Genomic DNA, 19,162 nt, shown 5'->3' with positions numbered 1-19,162 from the left:
ATTACTGTTGCGGTTGCAATTGAAAAGAAGCCTACGAAAAGCTAGCCTGCGAACGCAGACGTATTTCCGGAGAGAAACGACAGCCGGAAATACGTCTGCGTTCGCAGGCTACGAGACTGCAAACTGTGGTGCGAAGCCACACTGGGAGCAGTTCGTCTGTTCATGTGTCACATGTTATCGTGTAAACATACTATGAGTAATATATGTATAAGTGAAATCTGGCAATATGTGTTCAATGCTATTATTTATATTAATTTCGACATTATTAAAAAGAGTGCTACCACCTACTACGAATTAGTAAATTTGTTTCTAGTGTTAGTGGTTGCCATCACTATATTATATAGTAGACAGGCATAAAGGCACAATAGGGCACAACGGTCGCGGGAGCAGTTGATTTGATTAAGGCTGATTTTCATATAATTTTTTCAAACAAGGATTTAAGGTATCTCATACAATCGTGGTCGTTTGGATCGCTTCAAATTTTTATCCGAACGATTATGGCGACCGTGAACGATCGAAATTGGTTTTAATGAGGCCTTTCTCAAGGCGTTCGGTTTGCTGGTAAAACGGCACGAAGAACGGTGAATTAAGGGAGGATCCTTCACCTTTTTCCACTTGCCTTTCGTCGCGTTGCTCCGCCGCTACAGAGGCTAATGCACCCATTTTTAAAGTAAATTACTTATTGAATCCTTTGAAAGGGCTCAAAGTGCGAGTAGGCATTGCTTCATATGGCCAAGTTTTTCTACTTTCTACAAGGAAAGACCTAACTTTTTGTTTTAGCTAAACAGTCATTAATTAACCAATATTGTATGTCTCTAATAATGAAAACTTCATTACCTAATTCTTTCAAGAATGCGATTGCATCTTTGCCACCGTTTCCGTCTTCGTCATCCTCAAGCTGGACCACGTCTTCATCGAGGTCATCGTCTACAATTAAAAATAACCATTGTTAAGGACACTTTTAAAACAAATTCGATAGAAGTCAGTTTATACTTGGTATCCATATTCTATAAGCGCGATTTGAATATGACATGAGGCATGTAGCGCCGGTAAATTATGTGGCGCTTACTATTCGAATGAAGTCAACGCCCCTGCAAAAGTAGTATTTAGTATTCAAGGGGTTTAAACAAATGAAAGTTTCTTGGCAAATATCTTTACGGATCGACGAACTTGGCCAAAAGTTGTACCGGCTTGGCAGACTTAACGATTAATGGTAAAAGAAACGTGCTCACTTTCTGAACGAATGTTGTTACGGTTGGTTTGCTACCCTCAGTAATACTTAAGACTAATAAGCCAGCGCACTTAATAGTGGTCATTAAGCCTTTTGTTTGAAGTGAATGGTTACACTTACCTTCATCACAAAGATCATCAGTGTCGGAATCAAACGGTAAAGCATCTGCGTCATCTTCATCAGATGAAGAATAATAGTCCTCGCCCCCTTCGGCCATCCTAAATCGAGAAATTGACTGGTTGCAATTTAATTTAAAAGACATTAGGTGGCCGAAAACCTTCATCATTGTACTAACGACGATATAGATGTTGCAATGTCTCTGATTGATTTTCTTTTCTTTTTTTTTTGGAGTTTTTTTTTTTTTCGCGCAGAGTAACAACCAATCAGAGACAATACAGGGGTCTCTGAAGTGCAACGTCATCAGGACATTTTTTTCAGGGGGGTGGGGGTAGGTCTCAAACGTCTCCTTCGCGTGGTCTGCTGACATGTCTCTCTTCTCTGTTAAATATGACGATCTCTCCCATTCCTTCAGTTGTCACCGACTGTGGATTTACCCTAATTTTGGAAATTTCCCCCTTCAGTCTTAATGGAGAATAGGCTGGGCATCATTTCTTTCTTTTTTTATAATTTCAAGAATAAATTTATACCAAACTTTTCAGTTCAGCTATCAACAATGTTTTTTAATGTTTTGTTAGTTAAAAGACAGGCCATCGTTTCCTTTCTTTTTTTAATTGAAAGAATGAAGTTTAATACACCAAACATCTGCAGACATCAACAATGTTGTTACTGTTTTTGTCAGTTTATAACTAGTAGTTTGTGATCTTTCCCTCATTTCGTCTGAAGGAAAGTGACTGATTTACACCAGCTGTCAGTTACCGTCACAGTCCGATGAGCTTTAAAATATCGTGATGGCTGCTAGGAACCACAAAATTGTTTCGAAATTGAACACCCCAAGATTTTTTTTTATTTACTTATTTATTTATTTTTTGTACAATGGGCGATTCCCTCTATGGGAATCACGGTAGTTGTATTCATCGTTGCTCAAGTCTCGCGCATGGTTTGATGAATACAACTACCATGATTCATTCCCTGCGGGCGCGCGCCATGCATGGAGGGAATCGGGCATTGGTGTTGTGTTGCGTGACAGCATTACGAGAATAGGAATTTGATCCATCCGTTGTTTCTTGACTGCCCTTGCGCCAGCAAGCCAAATTTTTAGCCAGTTTTTGATTCATTTCAGGACTTTCAGTCGATCCTTTCGTTAAGGATGAATCTAAAGCCAGCTTTACTGACAGCCTAGAATCGGCACATGGCCACTATTTGACGTCGTCTATTAATTTTCATGTTTTGCTCGCTGCTTGATTAATCGGTAAAGTTACAGTCCTTATATCTTGCTACTGCGTCACCAGACCGGCTACAGGTCACGCTATTTATATATTATGGCGATGGTTCGCTTTAAGGTCTCAAGACTCGACTAGAACAACAACTGAAAGATGTTCTAGCTAACCTTCGAAAAACTGTCACCAATACAGGGCTAGCTGAAAAAATTTCATGCAAATCACAGCGATGGTTACGACTTTTTACAACATTTGATAATCGAACTGAATCGCTATTTCTTCGATTTTGTATACTTCTCCTCTCTTCTTTATATAAATTATATTCTATGTCAAGCTATTTGAAATTCAATTCTTCCCCTTTCGCATTTACAATTATTAGCTTGCTTCACATGTAAATTTCTCATAAACAATTGGTATGTACTGAATATCAGCTGCTCTACTTGTTGTGTCTACTAAAAAGGCAAAGTCTCATATTCAGCGACAGTTCTAGACTTGGCTCGCGATGTATTAGAAATATAAACAATATAAAACAATCTCTTTCCTCGGGTTTTCAGTCACGCTACATTAATTTTTAATCGATGAACATCATAAGAATATTCGAAAACACAAAAGCTGACGGCGTTTTGAATAGTTCCCTGACTGGGTTTTTACGAATTTGAGTTTGATGTACATGTGTACAATTACCCCAGAGCGATTTTAGAATTCATATTGTGCCAGACAACAGTCTGGCACAATATTGTCCTAATCATTTAGGTATATTCTCCCCATAAATCGTAACTTAAAATAAAACACTCCTCGCTTGAGTTGCCCTCGGCATCACATGTTTTAAAATCTACAGCAATTTAAAGACTGAGGAAACAACAGTTGTTTTCACATTTATAACTCTTACCTGAATTCAGCCAAAAGCCAAAACAAGGCTTTGAAATTTTGCCGTATGCTTTAATTTCCTTCCTTTGGCACTTCTCAAATGCTTTTTGACTAATAAACCTGGCCACACTCCCTATAAAGGGATCAACTTCTACAAGAATACGACAACCGAATGAACGCCAGAATAACATAACAAATTTGGCTTGGCTTGCTTTCTAAGAATTACCCAAATTTCCAAGAATCGCAACAGCATAGGCGTCACACCATCGCTCAAGTATTTCGCGTGGTCACGCGTGACTTCAGGGGCTGTTTTGAAATTGAAATTTCGACGTTGAATGATCTTTGAATACACAGTTTGATTAACAACATTGTTCAGCGTACGTGCATTCCTCTGTAGTCTTAGATGAGTTAAGTATCATCTCTACAGGGAATATTGTCATTTTCAGTTAACGTTGTCGACAAATAAAAAAGAAAATACTAGATGACACGAGTTAACAAAAATTTTATTGCAGCTTTTATCTGTTTTTATTATGGATTATACCAACCGATATTTATACAGTGCCAAGGATAAGAAGCTCATAGTTTAGCTTACATGATCTCACACATAATAGTCCATCCAAAGAAATTCCACTCTCCTTACAGTGAGTAAATTACATAAAATTTCAGCGCACACGCATCTGCCTAACTATCGATGTCTTGCCCTGACTCTCTTGCCGGATATATTTGCGCAATCGCCCTCCTAATTAAATACCACCCCCTCCCCCCCCCCCCTCCTCTTCCCACTCCCACTCTAAATGCAAGCCTCATTAAAAGTGCATACGTTTTCACAGGGCAGGGGCCTGTCCGATAAAAAGGCAATAATAATCACTATAAACATAGCGCACACGAATTCACAAAAGTAATAAAAACAATCTCCGTAATGACTTTTGTCTTAATATTAATTGTTTTTTTAACAGCGTTACACGAGTTGCAAATTTTCATCGAACTCTTTAAACTTGGGTGGACATTTATAAGCTATTTGATATTTCGGGAAAACCTTCTTTGGGACAAAAACCCTAAAACATCAACTGCGCCCTACTTAACGTTACAAGGCGAAGAAATATCACTAAATAATAAATGATGGTTGCTGATTCCTTTGCGATGCCAGCTGCACGAACTGTAAATGATCCACTGAATTTTTCGCTCTAATCAGGCTTGTACTAACTTTCATACAATAAAACTAAAGCATTTTACAGCTACAGGCTTTTTTGGCCGGTAGTTGATATTTAGGCAAAACCCTGTTCGGGCTCATGCGGTCCCGCCTGCTTCGGTCCAAATTAAGCACTTAGACATCATCTGGGTCGTCCGTTACAGGATTTTCTTGACCGGTATTTGATATTTCGGGAAAACCTTCTTCGGGCCAAAACCCTAAAACATCATCTAGGTTGTCCGCTGCAGGATTTTCTTGTCCGGTAGCAGCCGGGTTGTCCCTCTCTTTTAAGTCGATGAGATCTTTCCAAGGAATCCCAAACAAAAACAAAAATCCAAGTAACGTTACTAGAATTACTTGAGAAGTAATGATCGGGTCTCGGTCTCTGAGGTCTAGGTCAACGACTATGATCGCCACCAAAGCACAGACGTACAATACCGGTAGCGTTACTTGTACTTTAAGTACAGTCCTTGGTCTCATTACCAACAGAGCACTGACAGCTACATTTAGGATAACCATAGAAAGCTGAAATGTACCGTAGCTTACACCTGCGGCCAATCCAAAGTTGAAGACTACTTTATAACACTTCACCTCTACGGTTCCATTCTGAAATTCAGCGCTGTTGCAATCAACTGGTTCAATCCATAACGTTTTATCTGGTCTATACTTAAAGCAGTCTTTCGTGTTTCCATTTGCATCGCAGCTGTAGCTAACCTCGAGCAGTAGAAGTTGGCCAAACATGATCCCTACCGTACCGATCAGCTGAAATTCAAAAGACGACAAGAAAAAGACCCACAAAACAGGACGAGACACTGTTTCCTCATTTGTAAAATCGATGTCCTTAAACAAAATTCTAGTCTCTCCGCGGTCATCAGTTTTCTTCTTGTAAAAACGTGAAAATGCGTCGAGGAGCACCCAGGATGTAAAAATCTCAACAAGATCCTGCCATTTGTTACCGATCCGATAAAAGATCATAACAGTACATAAAATGACGATAACAGCTAGGGTCGGAGAAACGATGATAAAAAAGTACCAAGGGAGATTCATGATTGTTATGTAAACGGCAGTAAGAAACCAACAGAAGGAATTATATTATTAATAATTCAGTAACGCTACAATTCGTGAAGCGGCGAAATTTCCGAGAAAGTTAATTGTCATAGTTCACGGGAAAAGACGAAAAATATTTACTGTTTAAAAACGTTGACTTCAATTGTTATTCAAATTTTCCAAATGTTTTCAACAACTCTCTGCCTGACAGGTGGCGGAGAGACTTGCATCAGCTTGGTCATACGTTATTAGATAGACGAGTGTTTTATTCCCTGACTGACAAAAAATTTAAAAATTGAACTACATGAGCCACTTGCGATTTAATGCTTCACAATGCAGTAAAATTAATTTTGGTCGGTGTGAAACGAGCCTTTGGGCGAGTTGTATACAAAAATGAAGTATTTCAAAAGAAAGTCGAGTCGTTCAGGGCTCGATCGGCAAGTCTACATTTCTTTTTATTTTAAAGTACCTCACCTAAGTTATATACGATGCAATGTCTGCCCTTATCAACTTGAATTTTAATTGCTTGTTAGGACGTTCTTTTGAGGTTTTAAAATCCCGGCTTTTCTCTTCCGATAGAGGGACATCGTTAAAGCCTTTGTCAGTAAAAAGAATTTTCAAAGAGGAAAGAAGTGACAGCCGCATCTTGAGAATGGTAAGTCATTCAATTTCATGACTCTGATTGGCTAGATTACAGAGGAGAAAGGGTAAAAAATTACCTCCTTTTATCATTGGCGGAATTTGCTTTTACTATTGAACAATAGGTAACCATTGAATATCGCTCTGCGTTGAAATGACGAGTTATGATTGGTTTGTATCATTTAAGTAGCATTCTCATGCAAACTATGTAATTAGATATTGGCTAATCTACTCGTGTTCTATTTCTTAGGGATCTTACGCACACCACACAGGAACGGTAACAGCAACAGTAAAATTTAAAAAAATGCCAGAAACTTTCAATGATTCGCATTCAGCTTTTTCGACTTTTAAAAACCCCAGATGCACACAGCTGCATGTTTGTCGCAACAGTTTTGCTCTCTTGTAAATAGCCCGTTGTAAATATGTATTTATCTGTAGTACCTATGTAATTAGTGTTGCGTGTAATAAAGTTGCATTTAAAAAAAAGGTATTTTATTTTAAGGCGCAAAAAACGAAGGACAAAAAGGGAAAATGCAAAGACCAAGCAAAAGCACCCAGAAGCTCCACAGTGAGCTTTGAAATGCCGTCCATCCGTGGTTTTCTAATTCATATGCTTGTAAACCTTATGTGTATCATGTTTTAAGTACCCTTCCCCCCCCCCCCCCCCCCCAAAAAAAAAAAAAAAATTCTAAATGTATTAGGTTTTATTAGTGTAATAAGTAAACTGGTGATTCGCCAAGGAACATTAAAAGAAAGTTTCAACGTTACCCGGTGTACCAGAAAATATTTTTAAGGGCGTGGCGCAGGCTCGCTTTTATCCAAAGGGGGTAAAACTTCTAAAACCTTTCTTGCTGAGTTATAAGTGACACACTGTTATTTTCTGTTTTCATTTAAAATGACAGTCATTCTAAGTGAATTTTGAAGCACAGATTTAGTTTGCTTGATTTCTAGCCGTCAACGACGGTTCTAGGATGTAATGAGAACGATAACTTGGGATCAGGATTTCTCTTCTTCCGCCACAGCGTGAAATGAAAAGCTTCATTGCAAGTTATGGGAACAATGTTGTTTAAAGATGTAATGTATATGAAATGATTCATATATGAACTGCGGATGTATATGAGAGTGATAAATGATCGTCGCAGTGAATTTCCAATTTAAGCAATTGGAATAAAGAAGCCTGAAAAAAAAAATTCAGGGCTTCAAAGGGATTCGAACCCGTGACCTCCGCGATACCGGTGCGATGCTCTACCAACTGAGCTATTGAAGCCACACATTGGGAGCGAGGTCAATTGTGAGTTCATATTTTCCCGTGAGAGGAGTGAAATGATGTAATGTATATGAAATGATTCATATATGAACTGCGGATGTATATGAGAGTGATAAATGGTGCATCTACACAGCCCAGTGCACATGGCATGCGTTTTTCTAAATTCATAGCAAAGAGGCACATATATAGCCAGTGGTCAGATCGGATTTCATTCATTCAACAAGTAATTTTTTTCTGCGGAGGTAGGGTGTCAGCTTCGAGGACATCTTCGCCGACCGAGAAAAGAAAAACAAAGTGTTCTGTGAAAACTCTCCACAGATGAAAGAGGTGCTGTTACAGCCGGTGATGGTGTTAGATGGTAACATTGAACTTGACGAGTTATCAGGAAGATTTGCTGAGACATCCTTTAAAGTTATTTACGTTGGATTCTCTGAAGTTCCTGCCCATATCCACACTGTTGATGAGAGCTTAGGGCGATCGATGTGCCAGGAGAAGTAACAGCAAGTCTGTGCCTCGAGTGGAAACTATTATGTTGTCGACATGCCCGCTAAGACTGACTGCATAACGAACAAACTTCGTATCGGCTTCCTCTTGGTTGGATCTCAAAAAGGCTACATCTAGGCCAGGATCTGAGCAGAATCCACTTCGTATGAAAAACCACCAGATATACTTCGATTGCAGAGTCAGTGCCTGCGAGATAAGTTCATCTGAGAGAATCTGTGCGAAGTCCGCTTTGTTGTCTCCTAGTGCCAAAAATGCTAGCCACTTCATCGGCCGCAACTTAACCTCTCTTACGTACTTCAATGACTCTGTGCCGTGTTCTCGGAGCGTCGACTTCTTATCGTTGCTTTTATGGAGTGCCTCCCATCGAGTAACACATCGATCCCCTGGTATCCAGGACCTTTCCGTAAAACAGTGTTCACGTAACATTCCACAAAGCCGCCGAAAGCCTTTGCATTTTTTGGTTTGCCAATAACTGCCACCATAATTAGTATGCTGCCACCAGGGTGAAGCCATCGAAGAACAAACTGACTCTAGGCACTTGACCTTTTCTTCTGAGAACGTCTGCTAAAATTGACTTGTTTCACACTTGTGGGGTTCATTTCTGCGAGATACAGTGGCACATTATACCTCAGATGCTACAATATGGCTTACATGTTTATCTCGCGCCTGCCTTTATACACCGTCACTAGACAACATAGAATATTCTGGTTTCCATGCAAATTTAAAGTCTTTCTCTTTTTGGGGCTAGTTGCAGCACTTTTGACTTCATAAAGGCTGGCAAATAGAGGTGGATTATTCTTGCGAACAGGGTCACGAAAGTTTGTCTTACATCCCTTCTTCCCGTTCCCGTTTTTCCTCTCTGTCTGAAGATAGTAGCCTCCATTCCACGAATCGTTCAAGCTGAGTCTGTCCAATCGAAAGATCTTGTTTAATTTCTAGAGTCACGAGATCTTTTTTTGCAATGTCTCATTTGTCTATGACAAGAACAACCCGGATTTTGTTGTGTGGAATGTAGAGAGTTCTCAGCTTCATTATCTTGCTTCTTCTGTCTCTCCTTGCCACTCTCTTTGTGGATAAAAGCAGTCGTTATGGTGTATGTCAAACATCGCCGATGTTTGTGGAGCAATTCAGTTGCAACTTTCTATTAATACAACAATCACATTCATTTTTAAACAAAATGTTAACACTATACCCGTGATAAAGTGAATTTTTATGAGAGGGCGTGGTCAAATCTCACTGGACGGCTTGATATTCATAGAAACGGTATAAAAACTATCAGAAATTTCTTAAAATCATTTTTACAGTATACTAATAATGTTTTGAACGAATTTCTGGATGAATTATGCTTAAAATAGCTAAAGGAAAGAAAATTCCTTATTTGGACAATGACGTCATAATTAGATGCTTTAAAACATCATCTTAACGCAAGAATGAGGCTTGGCAACATTGATTTTCTAAATTAGCGTACTCGATTTAGTAAAAATAGCTATGTTGCCAAAAATCACACAAAAATGCCCGTGGGTGTCACATTTTGGACTCCTGGGTACCTGACTAATATCTAACATTACAAAAATGTTATGGCAATCAGTTTTTTAATAAAAATTGTAAAAGTGTTTTTTCTTTCGGTGAGATAAAAATATATCAAAAGCAAAAATTTACACCGAGTAGTGTCTTAAATTATCGGTCTCAAAAGGTTCAAAATAGCCAGCTTCTAATAGCCTCTTGCCACTTACCAATCTAGCAAGAAGTTCAACGCTAAAAAGAAAATGTTTCCTGATTTGGCCGTCCATTTCGGGTTGTTTTCGGTAGATGAACGGGTGAGACAGCAGGGTTAGAGCCTGAAAGGAAATTTGGTATGGATTAATATATCAGAATGTTGTACGTAATTTTCAGATGTTAGTTTACTACTTGAATTTCAATAAAAAATTGCGATAAGACATTCGCTAAAAACATTATAAACTCCGTTTAAAAAATTTTAAAAAAGACGCGACGTTTCGACGTTGACTTAACGTCATTATCAAGCAAAGAGAATATGCGATAAAATGTATAAATGCTAAAAATAGACAATGGAGAGTAATTAATAAAAGTATAGTAAGTAAAAAATGTTTATTGTCAAACAAAGAGTTTGTGATCGACCAGCTTCAATTTCCGAGAAAGACGTCCATTGAAACACTGCGTGAACAACACAGACATATGATTAACACTTGGCATGCGTAGAATGTACGACGATAGCTCTATTTTGACATTTTAGATATAAATAATGCAAGCACCGTTGAGCAAACGTTGCATGAAGTAGTTATCACGGGTAGGACAACGGTATTTCCTGTCGGCTCGAATCGTAAAAGTTATTTCCGGAACATAATATGTTTGCCGACATTAAATACAATGTGACTATCCTAACTATATGCTCACATGATGGCTTTTATCGCGCGCTCGCCTTTGAACTCAAATTTATGAAATCTTGACTTTGCACTGATGAAGGGCTGAGCCCGAAACGTTTGGAACTTTGAACTGTTTCAAAGGCCCTTTCCACTCATTTAGTGAGAACTTTATTATACTTTGTACTTTTACAAGTGCCATGCAGCACAAGGAAATTTATTTTTCCATTTATCATTGGCTACCACGTATATTGTGTAACAAACCTTAGTGAGCGCATCTTTCTTGTCATCTCCTTTTGACGTCATCAAGAGCAGGCGCAGTACCAACGTCACGTTGATGGGCGGAAAGTTCCCGACAAGCTTTGGGATGTTAGCTGTGATAAGGCGTTGAACCTTCCGGTAAGGAACTCCAAACAACATTCCCCACCGGGTCAAAAACCTCTACGACCCGCCCGGTCAGAAGTCTGAAAATAGTTAAACGAAAATCTAAACAACTTTTACCCGAATGTTCATTTTTGTTATTACTCGGCGAATTCTTTATTTCAAGCTCCAGTGATCTGAATTAGAAAGTAATGGTTATTTTTAATCCATGTTATCTTTACCTTAAAATTACTCTGACTACTAATTTAAAAATGAAAATTGATTAGTCAGGCATAGAACGGAAATAAAACGCCACCTTTAACAAGGTCAAGTAGTGTGGGTAATATAAAAGCCAAGTTATGAGTTATGACGTCACAATTGAGTTAAAACCAATCAAACCCATGAAAACGAGAATTAATACGAGCTGATAAATTTTAAGCAACAACTCAACTACCAATGTCATACACAAATTAATCGACATCTTTGCCCACTTACCTGTCTGTACTGCAGTGAGTTTAAAGAGGACGAGTCTCTAGCCTGTGGACAGGCTTTCCGGAGCGATCAAGCGCTACGGAAAGACATGTTCGCAGGCAAGCGAGTCTCCGGCAAACACAACTGTCTTGCAAGGCATGTGAATACCAAGGACCAACGTTGCTGTTGCCGTGACAACCTAACTCGTCCAAAAGAAACCTAAATCATCTTTCACTTTATTTACTGAAAATAACTGGAACTATGTAAATAAGACCAATTTTAAGCGGTCACCTCTATTAAGCGGCCGAAGCCACCTTTCTGCCGTCCCGATCCCCTGTAATGGCACGCGTGTCATGACACGCTTTCTACTCCAGGCGTGTCATGACACGCGTGCCATAACACGTGTGCCATGGCACGCGTGTCATGACACGCTTTCTATAACAGGCGTGTCATGAGAGCGTGCCATAACACGCGTGCCATGAAACGCGCGCCATGACACGCGTGTCATGACACGCTTTCTATTACAGGCGTGCCATAACACGCGAGCCATGACGCGTGTCATGACACGCTTTCTATTACAGGCGTGTCATGACACGCGTGCCATAACACGCGTGCCATGACACGCTCTCTATTACAGGCGTGTCATGACACGCGTGCCATAACACGCGTGCCATGACACGCGCGTCATGACACGCTTTCTATAACAGGCGTGCCATAACACGCGTGCCATGACACGCGTGTCATGACACGCTTTCTATTCCAGCCGTGTCATGACACGCGTGCCATAACACGCGTGCCATGACACGCGTGTAATGACACGCTTTCTATTAGAAGCGTGCCATAACACGCGTGCCATGACACGCGTGTCATGACACGCTTTCTATTACAGGCGTGTCATGACACGCGTGTCATGACACGCTTTCTATTCCAGCCGTGTCATGACACGCGTGCCATAACACGCGTGCCATGACACGCGTGTCATGACACGCTTTCTATTACAGGCGTGCCATAACACGTGTGCCATGACACGCTTTCTATTACAGGCGTGTCATGAATGGCGTGCCATAACACGCGTGCCATGACACGCGCGTCATGACACGCTTTCTATTCCAGGCGTGTCATGACACGCGTACCATGACACGCGTGCCATAACACGCTTTCTATTACAGGCGTGCCATAAAACGCGTGCCATGAAACGCGTGTCATGACACGCTTTCTATTCCAGCCGTGTCATGACACGCGTGCCATAACACACGTGCCATGACACGCGTGTCATGACACGCTTTCTATTACAGGCGTGCCATAACACGCGTGCCATGACACGCGTGTCATGACACGCTTTCTATTACAGGCGTGTCATGACACGCGTGCCATAACACGCGTGCCATGACACGCTCTCTATTACAGGCGTGTCATGACACGCGTGCCATAACACGCGTGCCATGACACGCGCGTCATGACACGCTTTCTATTACAGGCGTGTCATGACACGCGTACCATAACACGCGTGCCATGACACGCGTGTCATGACACGCTTTCTATTCCAGGCGTGTCATGACACGCGTGCCATAACACGCGTGCCATGACACGCTCTCTATTACAGGCGTGTCATGACACGCGTGCCATAACACGCGTGCCATGACACGCGCGTCATGACACGCTTTCTATTACAGGCGTGTCATGACACGCGTACCATAACACGCGTGCCATGACACGCGTGTCATGACACGCTTTCTATTCCAGGCGTGTCATGACACGCGTGCCATGACACGCGTGCCATAACACGCGTGCCATGACACGCTTTCTATTACAGGCGTGTCATGACACGCGTGCCATAACACGCGTGCCATGACACGCGTGTCATGACACGTTCTCTATTACAGGCGTGTCATGACACGCGTGCCATAACACGCGGGCCATGACACGCGTGTCATGACACGCTTTCTATTACAGGCGTGTCATGACACGCGTGCCATAACACGCGTGCCATGACACGCGTGTCATGACACGTTCTCTATTACAGGCGTGTCATGACACGCGTACCATAACACGCGGGCCATGACACGCGTGTCATGACACGCTTTCTATTCCAGGCGTGTCATGACACGCGTGCCATAACACGCGTGCCATGACACGCTTTCTATTCCAGGCGTGTCATGACACGCCTGCCATAACGCGCGTGTCATGACACGCTTTCTATTCCGGGCGTGCCATGACACGCGTGCCATAACACGCGTGTCATGACAGGCTTTCTATTCCAGGCGTGTCATGACACGCGTGCCATGACGCGTGTCATGACACGCTTTCTATTACAGGCGTGTCATGACACGCGTGCCATAACACGCGTGCCATGACACGCGTGTCATGACACGCTTTCTATAACAGGCGTGTCATGACACGCGTGCCATAACACGCGTGCCATGACACGCGTGTCATGACACGCTTTCTATTACAGGCGTGTCATGACACGCGTGCCATAACACGCGTGCCATGACACGCGCGTCATGACACGCTTTCTATAACAGACGTGCCATAACACGCGTGCCATAACACGCGTGTCATGACACGCTTTCTATTACAGGCGTGCCATAACACGCGTGCCATGACACGCTTTCTATTACAGGCGTGTCATGACACGCGTGCCATAACACGCGTGCCATGACACGCTCTCTATTACAGGCGTGTCATGACACGCGTGCCATAACACGCGTGCCATGACACGCGCGTCATGACACCCTTTCTATAACAGGCGTGCCATAACACGCGTGCCATGACACGCGTGTAATGACACGCTTTCTATTACAGGCGTGCCATAACACGCGTGCCATGACACGCGTGTCATGACACGCGTGTCATGACACGCGTGTCATGACTCGTTCTCTATTACAGACGTGTCAAAACGCGTGCCATAACACGCGTGCCATGGCACGCGCGTCATGACACGCTTTCTATAACAGGCGTGCCATAACACGCGTGCCATGACACGCGTGTCATGACACGCTTTCTATTCCAGCCGTGTCATGACACGCGTGCCATAACACGCGTGCCATGACACGCGTGTCATGACACGCTTTCTATTACAGGCGTGCCATAACACGCGTGCCATAACACGCGTGTCATGACACGCTTTCTATTACAGGCGTGTCATGACACGCGTGCCATAACACGCCTTTCATGGCACGCGTCTTATGGCACGCGTGTCATGACACGCGTGTCATGACACGTTCTCTATTACAGGCGTGTCATGACACGCGTGCCATAACACGCGTGCCATGACACGCGCGTCATGACACGCTTTCTATAACAGGCGTGCCATAACACGCGTGCCATAAAACGCGTGCCATGAAACGCAGGTCATGACACGCTTTCTATTCCAGCCGTATCATGACATGCGTGCCATAACACACGTGCCATGACACGCGTGTCATGACACGCTTTCTATTACAGGCGTGCCATAACACGCGTGCCATGACACGCGTGTCATGACACGCTTTCTATTACAGGCGTGTCATGACACGCGTGCCATAACACGCGTGCCATGACACGCGCGTCATGACACGCTATCTATAACAGGCGTGCCATAACACGCGTTTTATGACACGCGTGTCATGACACGCGTGTCATGACTCGTTCTCTATTACAGGCGTGTCAAAACGCGTGCCATAACACGCGTGCCATGGCACGCGCGTCATGACACGCTTTCTATAACAGGCGTGCCATAACACGCGTGCCATGACACGCGTGTCATGACACGCTTTCTATTCCAGCCGTGTCATGACACGCATGCCATGACACGCGCGTCATGACACGCTTTCTATAACAGGCGTGCCATAACACGCGTGCCATAAAACGCGTGCCATGAAACACGTGTCATGACACGTTCTTTTTTACAGGCGTGTCATGACACGCGTACCATAACACGCGTGCCATGACACGCGTGTCATGACACGCTTTCTATTCCAGGCGTGTCATGACACGCGTGCCATAACACGCGTGTCATGACACGTTCTCTATTACAGGCGTGTCATGACACGCGTGCCATAACACGCGGGCCATGACACGCGTGTCATGACACGCTTTCTATTCCAGGCGTGTCATGACACGCGTGCCATAACACGCGTGCTATGACACGCTTTCTATTCCAGGCGTGTCATGACACGCGTGCCGTAACACGCGTGTCATGACACGCTTTCTATTCCGGGCGTGCCATGACACGCGTGCCATAACACGCGTGTCATGAGACGCTTTCTATTCCAGGCGTGTCATGACACGCGTGCCGTAACACGCGTGCCATGACACGCGAGCCATGACACGCGTGCCATGACACGCTTTCTATTCCAGGCGTGTCAACACGCGTGTTATGACACGCTTTCTATTTCAGGCGTGTCATTACACGCGTGCAAATAACACGCGTGTCATGACACGCTTTCTATTCCAGGCATACCTTATTATGGCATATTTTATTATGTTATACCATATTATAGGAAATAAACGCTTCATTAATTATAAATTAACACAAATTTCAAAAAATTTTGTTGATTAAAGTTGGGTTAATTTTTGTTAACGTTGATTTCCGCACCGCTAATTAAGTGGAGCGTTAATGTCCATGACCCTTATTAATCGGGCGTGGCCGATTTATAGTTTACCCTTTGGTCGTCCTAGAGCGTAGTCTCCTGGCGCGGCCAAAAAGACGGGGATAGCTTGGGGTTGCTACAAAACCGCTACGGGTGACGCATACCGCAATGGTTTTCATTTTAGTTTTGACAGGAAATCGTTGCAGGCACACTTGGTCGACTTTTGGGTTAATGTGTAATCAGGTTGTGTTTTTTTGCTTCGGCGGAAGGACAGAGAAAAAAGCTTACGGGGCAAAGTACAGTATGGGGCCCAGTTCTCGGCCACTTTTGACGTAAACTTGTATTTCTTACCTCAGAAGAACCGCAGGAACTTGAAATTTCTCCCAGAGCTAGCTACATTATTCAGCTTTTTGGTGTAAAGCTATCGACCGATCAAAAATTAATTTTCCCGAGCAATAATAAAAATAAAAGCTCCATTTGTGGGCCCAGTTCTCGGCCACCTTGGCCCAGTTCTCGGCCACTAAAAAGCTTGTGCGTAATTATCTGTAAAAAAAATGCTCAATTAATTTTCACAGTCATAAAATCACTCTGTAAACCTATTTATGTTATATCGATCCCAAATTATTTTTATGAGGCTTTGTTTTACTTTAGAAAAGAAGGATTTTAACGCGCCTAGTTGCCTATGTGCAGGTTCTGGCAAAACCGCATTGTGTGACCCGTGCATTTAGATGGTTTATTTTGCAGTGAAAAGGTCTTGAAAGATTTAGGTGTTGTAGAAATAATAGACAAGACAAGAGTCAGCTCAAAACTTAGAGATAAGATTGAACTTTATTTTTAAAACATTTATTTCTTTCATTCTGGCAGCAGCAGATGAAATTATATTAAAAACCAAGCGCTAAGCTGTGATAGCGAGCAGGGTGGCCGAGAACTGGCAAATACGCAAACGTCGCAAGAAAAAATTTCGAAGTAAATTAAGACCAAAAAATACAACGGTTCAACGAAAAGTTAACTAAAGCAGAAAGCTGAATTATTCTACGTTTCACATGCCAAAAATTAGCTCGTATGGTGGGGGCTTTTGGATAAAATACGAATTTAACTACATCCATGAATTTTAAGGAGCCGTAAACAAACAAATTTTTCGGGAATGCAAATTCACCTACCTCCGCGTAAACTCGACGTGTGAGCTTTCTATATCGAATTGAACGATCAAACTCAAGATACTTAAAGCACATGAATCAGTCTATCGTTTGAAGGAAATACCTTTTTCTTTTAATTCAACTGGAGTGTGAAAAAACGCGTTAAACACAAAGTGGCCGAGAACTGGACCCGTCCGAGAACTGGGCCCCATACTGTACTGATATTCACCATTGTGAAATTGCACTTACTTTGACAAGTTAAAGTTATTTTTGTAAATGAAAAAGGTAACGTCATTGATGTCACGCAGTGTTTTTTTTTAGCAAACTAGATGGTTTGCTGGTTTCTGACTATGAATGGGGGTGTGATCTTGCGGTATATTTTTTGAGCCTGACTCCGCCGTAAAACTTTTTTTTTATTTAGCAAGAACTGTGTCGATTTTCATTTCTGAACAATTGGTCGTCAAGTCGTTTGTCACAAAGAGTAGAATGTTTGTACAGCATGTTTTGGAATTATTTTAGATTTGGTTAGTAAGACGCTTCTGAAGACCCGAGCAAAACATTGGGAATGTACAGTATTAATAGGAACTTGAATGGAATTTTTCACAAGTTGGATAAAGGTATCAACTGAAAAAAATGGACTTAAAAATGAGAACTTGGATTTTGTTGTAATTAAATTTTATCGCGGATTGGATGCATAATATCACGGCTTTGAAAGTCTTCAAATAATTAGAAAGGTTCCTTTCTTCCTTTTGATCTTATTGTTATTTTCATGTATTGATTATTCGAAAGTGGTTTTCGTTGATACGAAAAAAAAAACGGGTTTTCACTGAATTGCTTGAAGTATTTTTAGACGTGATAATATTGGCTTAATCAAATTACATTGTGCACGAAATATTTGTTATTCTTTTGTCTTGAAACTTTGAGGAAATTGAAATTTTTGTTTGACAGTAGTGTATGAAAGGCATTTTATAGAACTGAAAAAAAAATAAGAAACATTGATAAAGGTTATTTCAAAGATTTATTTTGCCTGATTTTGAAGGGTTTCAGGAGTTTTAAAGAGTGCTGGAAAACGGCTGTATGTTGTTTGTGATTACAGATCTTATTTAGTTTCGAACGCTCTAATTTTTGAAAGGTTAAAACAGGTTAAAACCGGGCGGTTTCATGAGTTTTTTGGGTAGAAAGGTACGGTGGTGGTCAAAAAAAAAATGTTTAGAAAGGAATGACTGTAGTAGCACGTAAGTCGGAGGTTTGCGTGAGTCACGGGGTATAGTATGCGTGAGCTGGATTTCCGGCGTCATAACGGCATGTTTTGTTTACTGAAAGATACACTCGACGTTTAGTTAGCTTAGTCGGCTTGGGAAACTATTTTAAAAATGAATGTTGTAATAGTTAATTAATAGTAATCTAGAATTAACCCACTCTCGATTGGAGTCTGTTCTGGATTCGCGCTACCTTTTCGCCGCGAAGGAATTTTGTAAAATTTCGCTAGTGGAAAGAGGTACTGTAAGAACAGTATCAATAACTCAAAAGGAGGAACTTCTTTGTAGCTCTGAATTAAGACGTATGATAAAATTTTAGAATAAGAAACTTTCGATATATGGTTTTCATATTGTTTTTGTCAATTTCCTTTTGTGGCAGATTTTTTGAGAATCAGCTTTTCTTTCGTGTGATGACAGACACAGGACAGAACGAGAGGTGGATGAGAAAGATGCCGAAGATGAATAGGCACCGAAAAACGTCAAGAACCGTCAAGGACTTATCTTTAGAGGGCGGGGAGTTTTGGCATACTGTATTTCGAGGACTGGACTGGACTAGTAAAACGCGGACTAGTAAAACGCGGACTTGTAAAACGCGGACTAGTATAACGCGGACTAGTAAAACGCGGACTTGTAAAACGCGGACTAGTAAAACGCGGACTCAGGTAAAACGCGGACTTGTAAAAGGCGGACTAGTAAAACGCGGACTAGTAAAACACGGACTTGTAAGACGCGGACTAGTAAAACGCGGACTTGTAAAACGCGGACTTGTAAAACGAGGGCTTGTTAAGCACGGACTTGTAGAACGCGGACTTGTAAAACAAGCGCTTGTAAATCGGATAAAACTAAACGGTTTAGCGAGCGAAACAATTTGTGTTTGAAGCTCTTGTGTGTTTCTTCGACGGC

At 41.9% G+C, this 19,162-nt stretch overlaps 1 protein-coding gene across 1 annotated transcript in view; it reads right to left on the bottom strand.

Moving 5' to 3' along the window:
* LOC144645261 (putative ATP-dependent RNA helicase DDX60) overlaps positions 1-3,665 on the bottom strand; it is a 35,304-nt gene extending 31,639 nt beyond the window's left edge. Inside the window, exons 1-3 of the mRNA XM_078504751.1 lie at positions 3,458-3,665; positions 1,352-1,449; positions 838-927 (exon numbers count right to left, since the gene is read on the bottom strand). Of these exons, the coding sequence (XP_078360877.1) occupies positions 838-927; positions 1,352-1,448 (187 nt within the window). The 5' untranslated portion in view covers position 1,449; positions 3,458-3,665. The remainder of the gene's footprint in view (positions 1-837; positions 928-1,351; positions 1,450-3,457) is intronic.
* Between the last annotated feature and the right edge of the window lie 15,497 nt (positions 3,666-19,162).

The sequence above is a fragment of the Oculina patagonica genome, chromosome 3, assembly GCF_052425735.1.
Source record: "Oculina patagonica isolate OP01 chromosome 3, crgOcupat, whole genome shotgun sequence".
Taxonomy (NCBI): domain Eukaryota; kingdom Metazoa; phylum Cnidaria; class Anthozoa; order Scleractinia; family Oculinidae; genus Oculina; species Oculina patagonica.
Note: the sequence above shows the minus strand (reverse complement) of the source record. Positions and strands in the feature narration are given on the sequence as shown.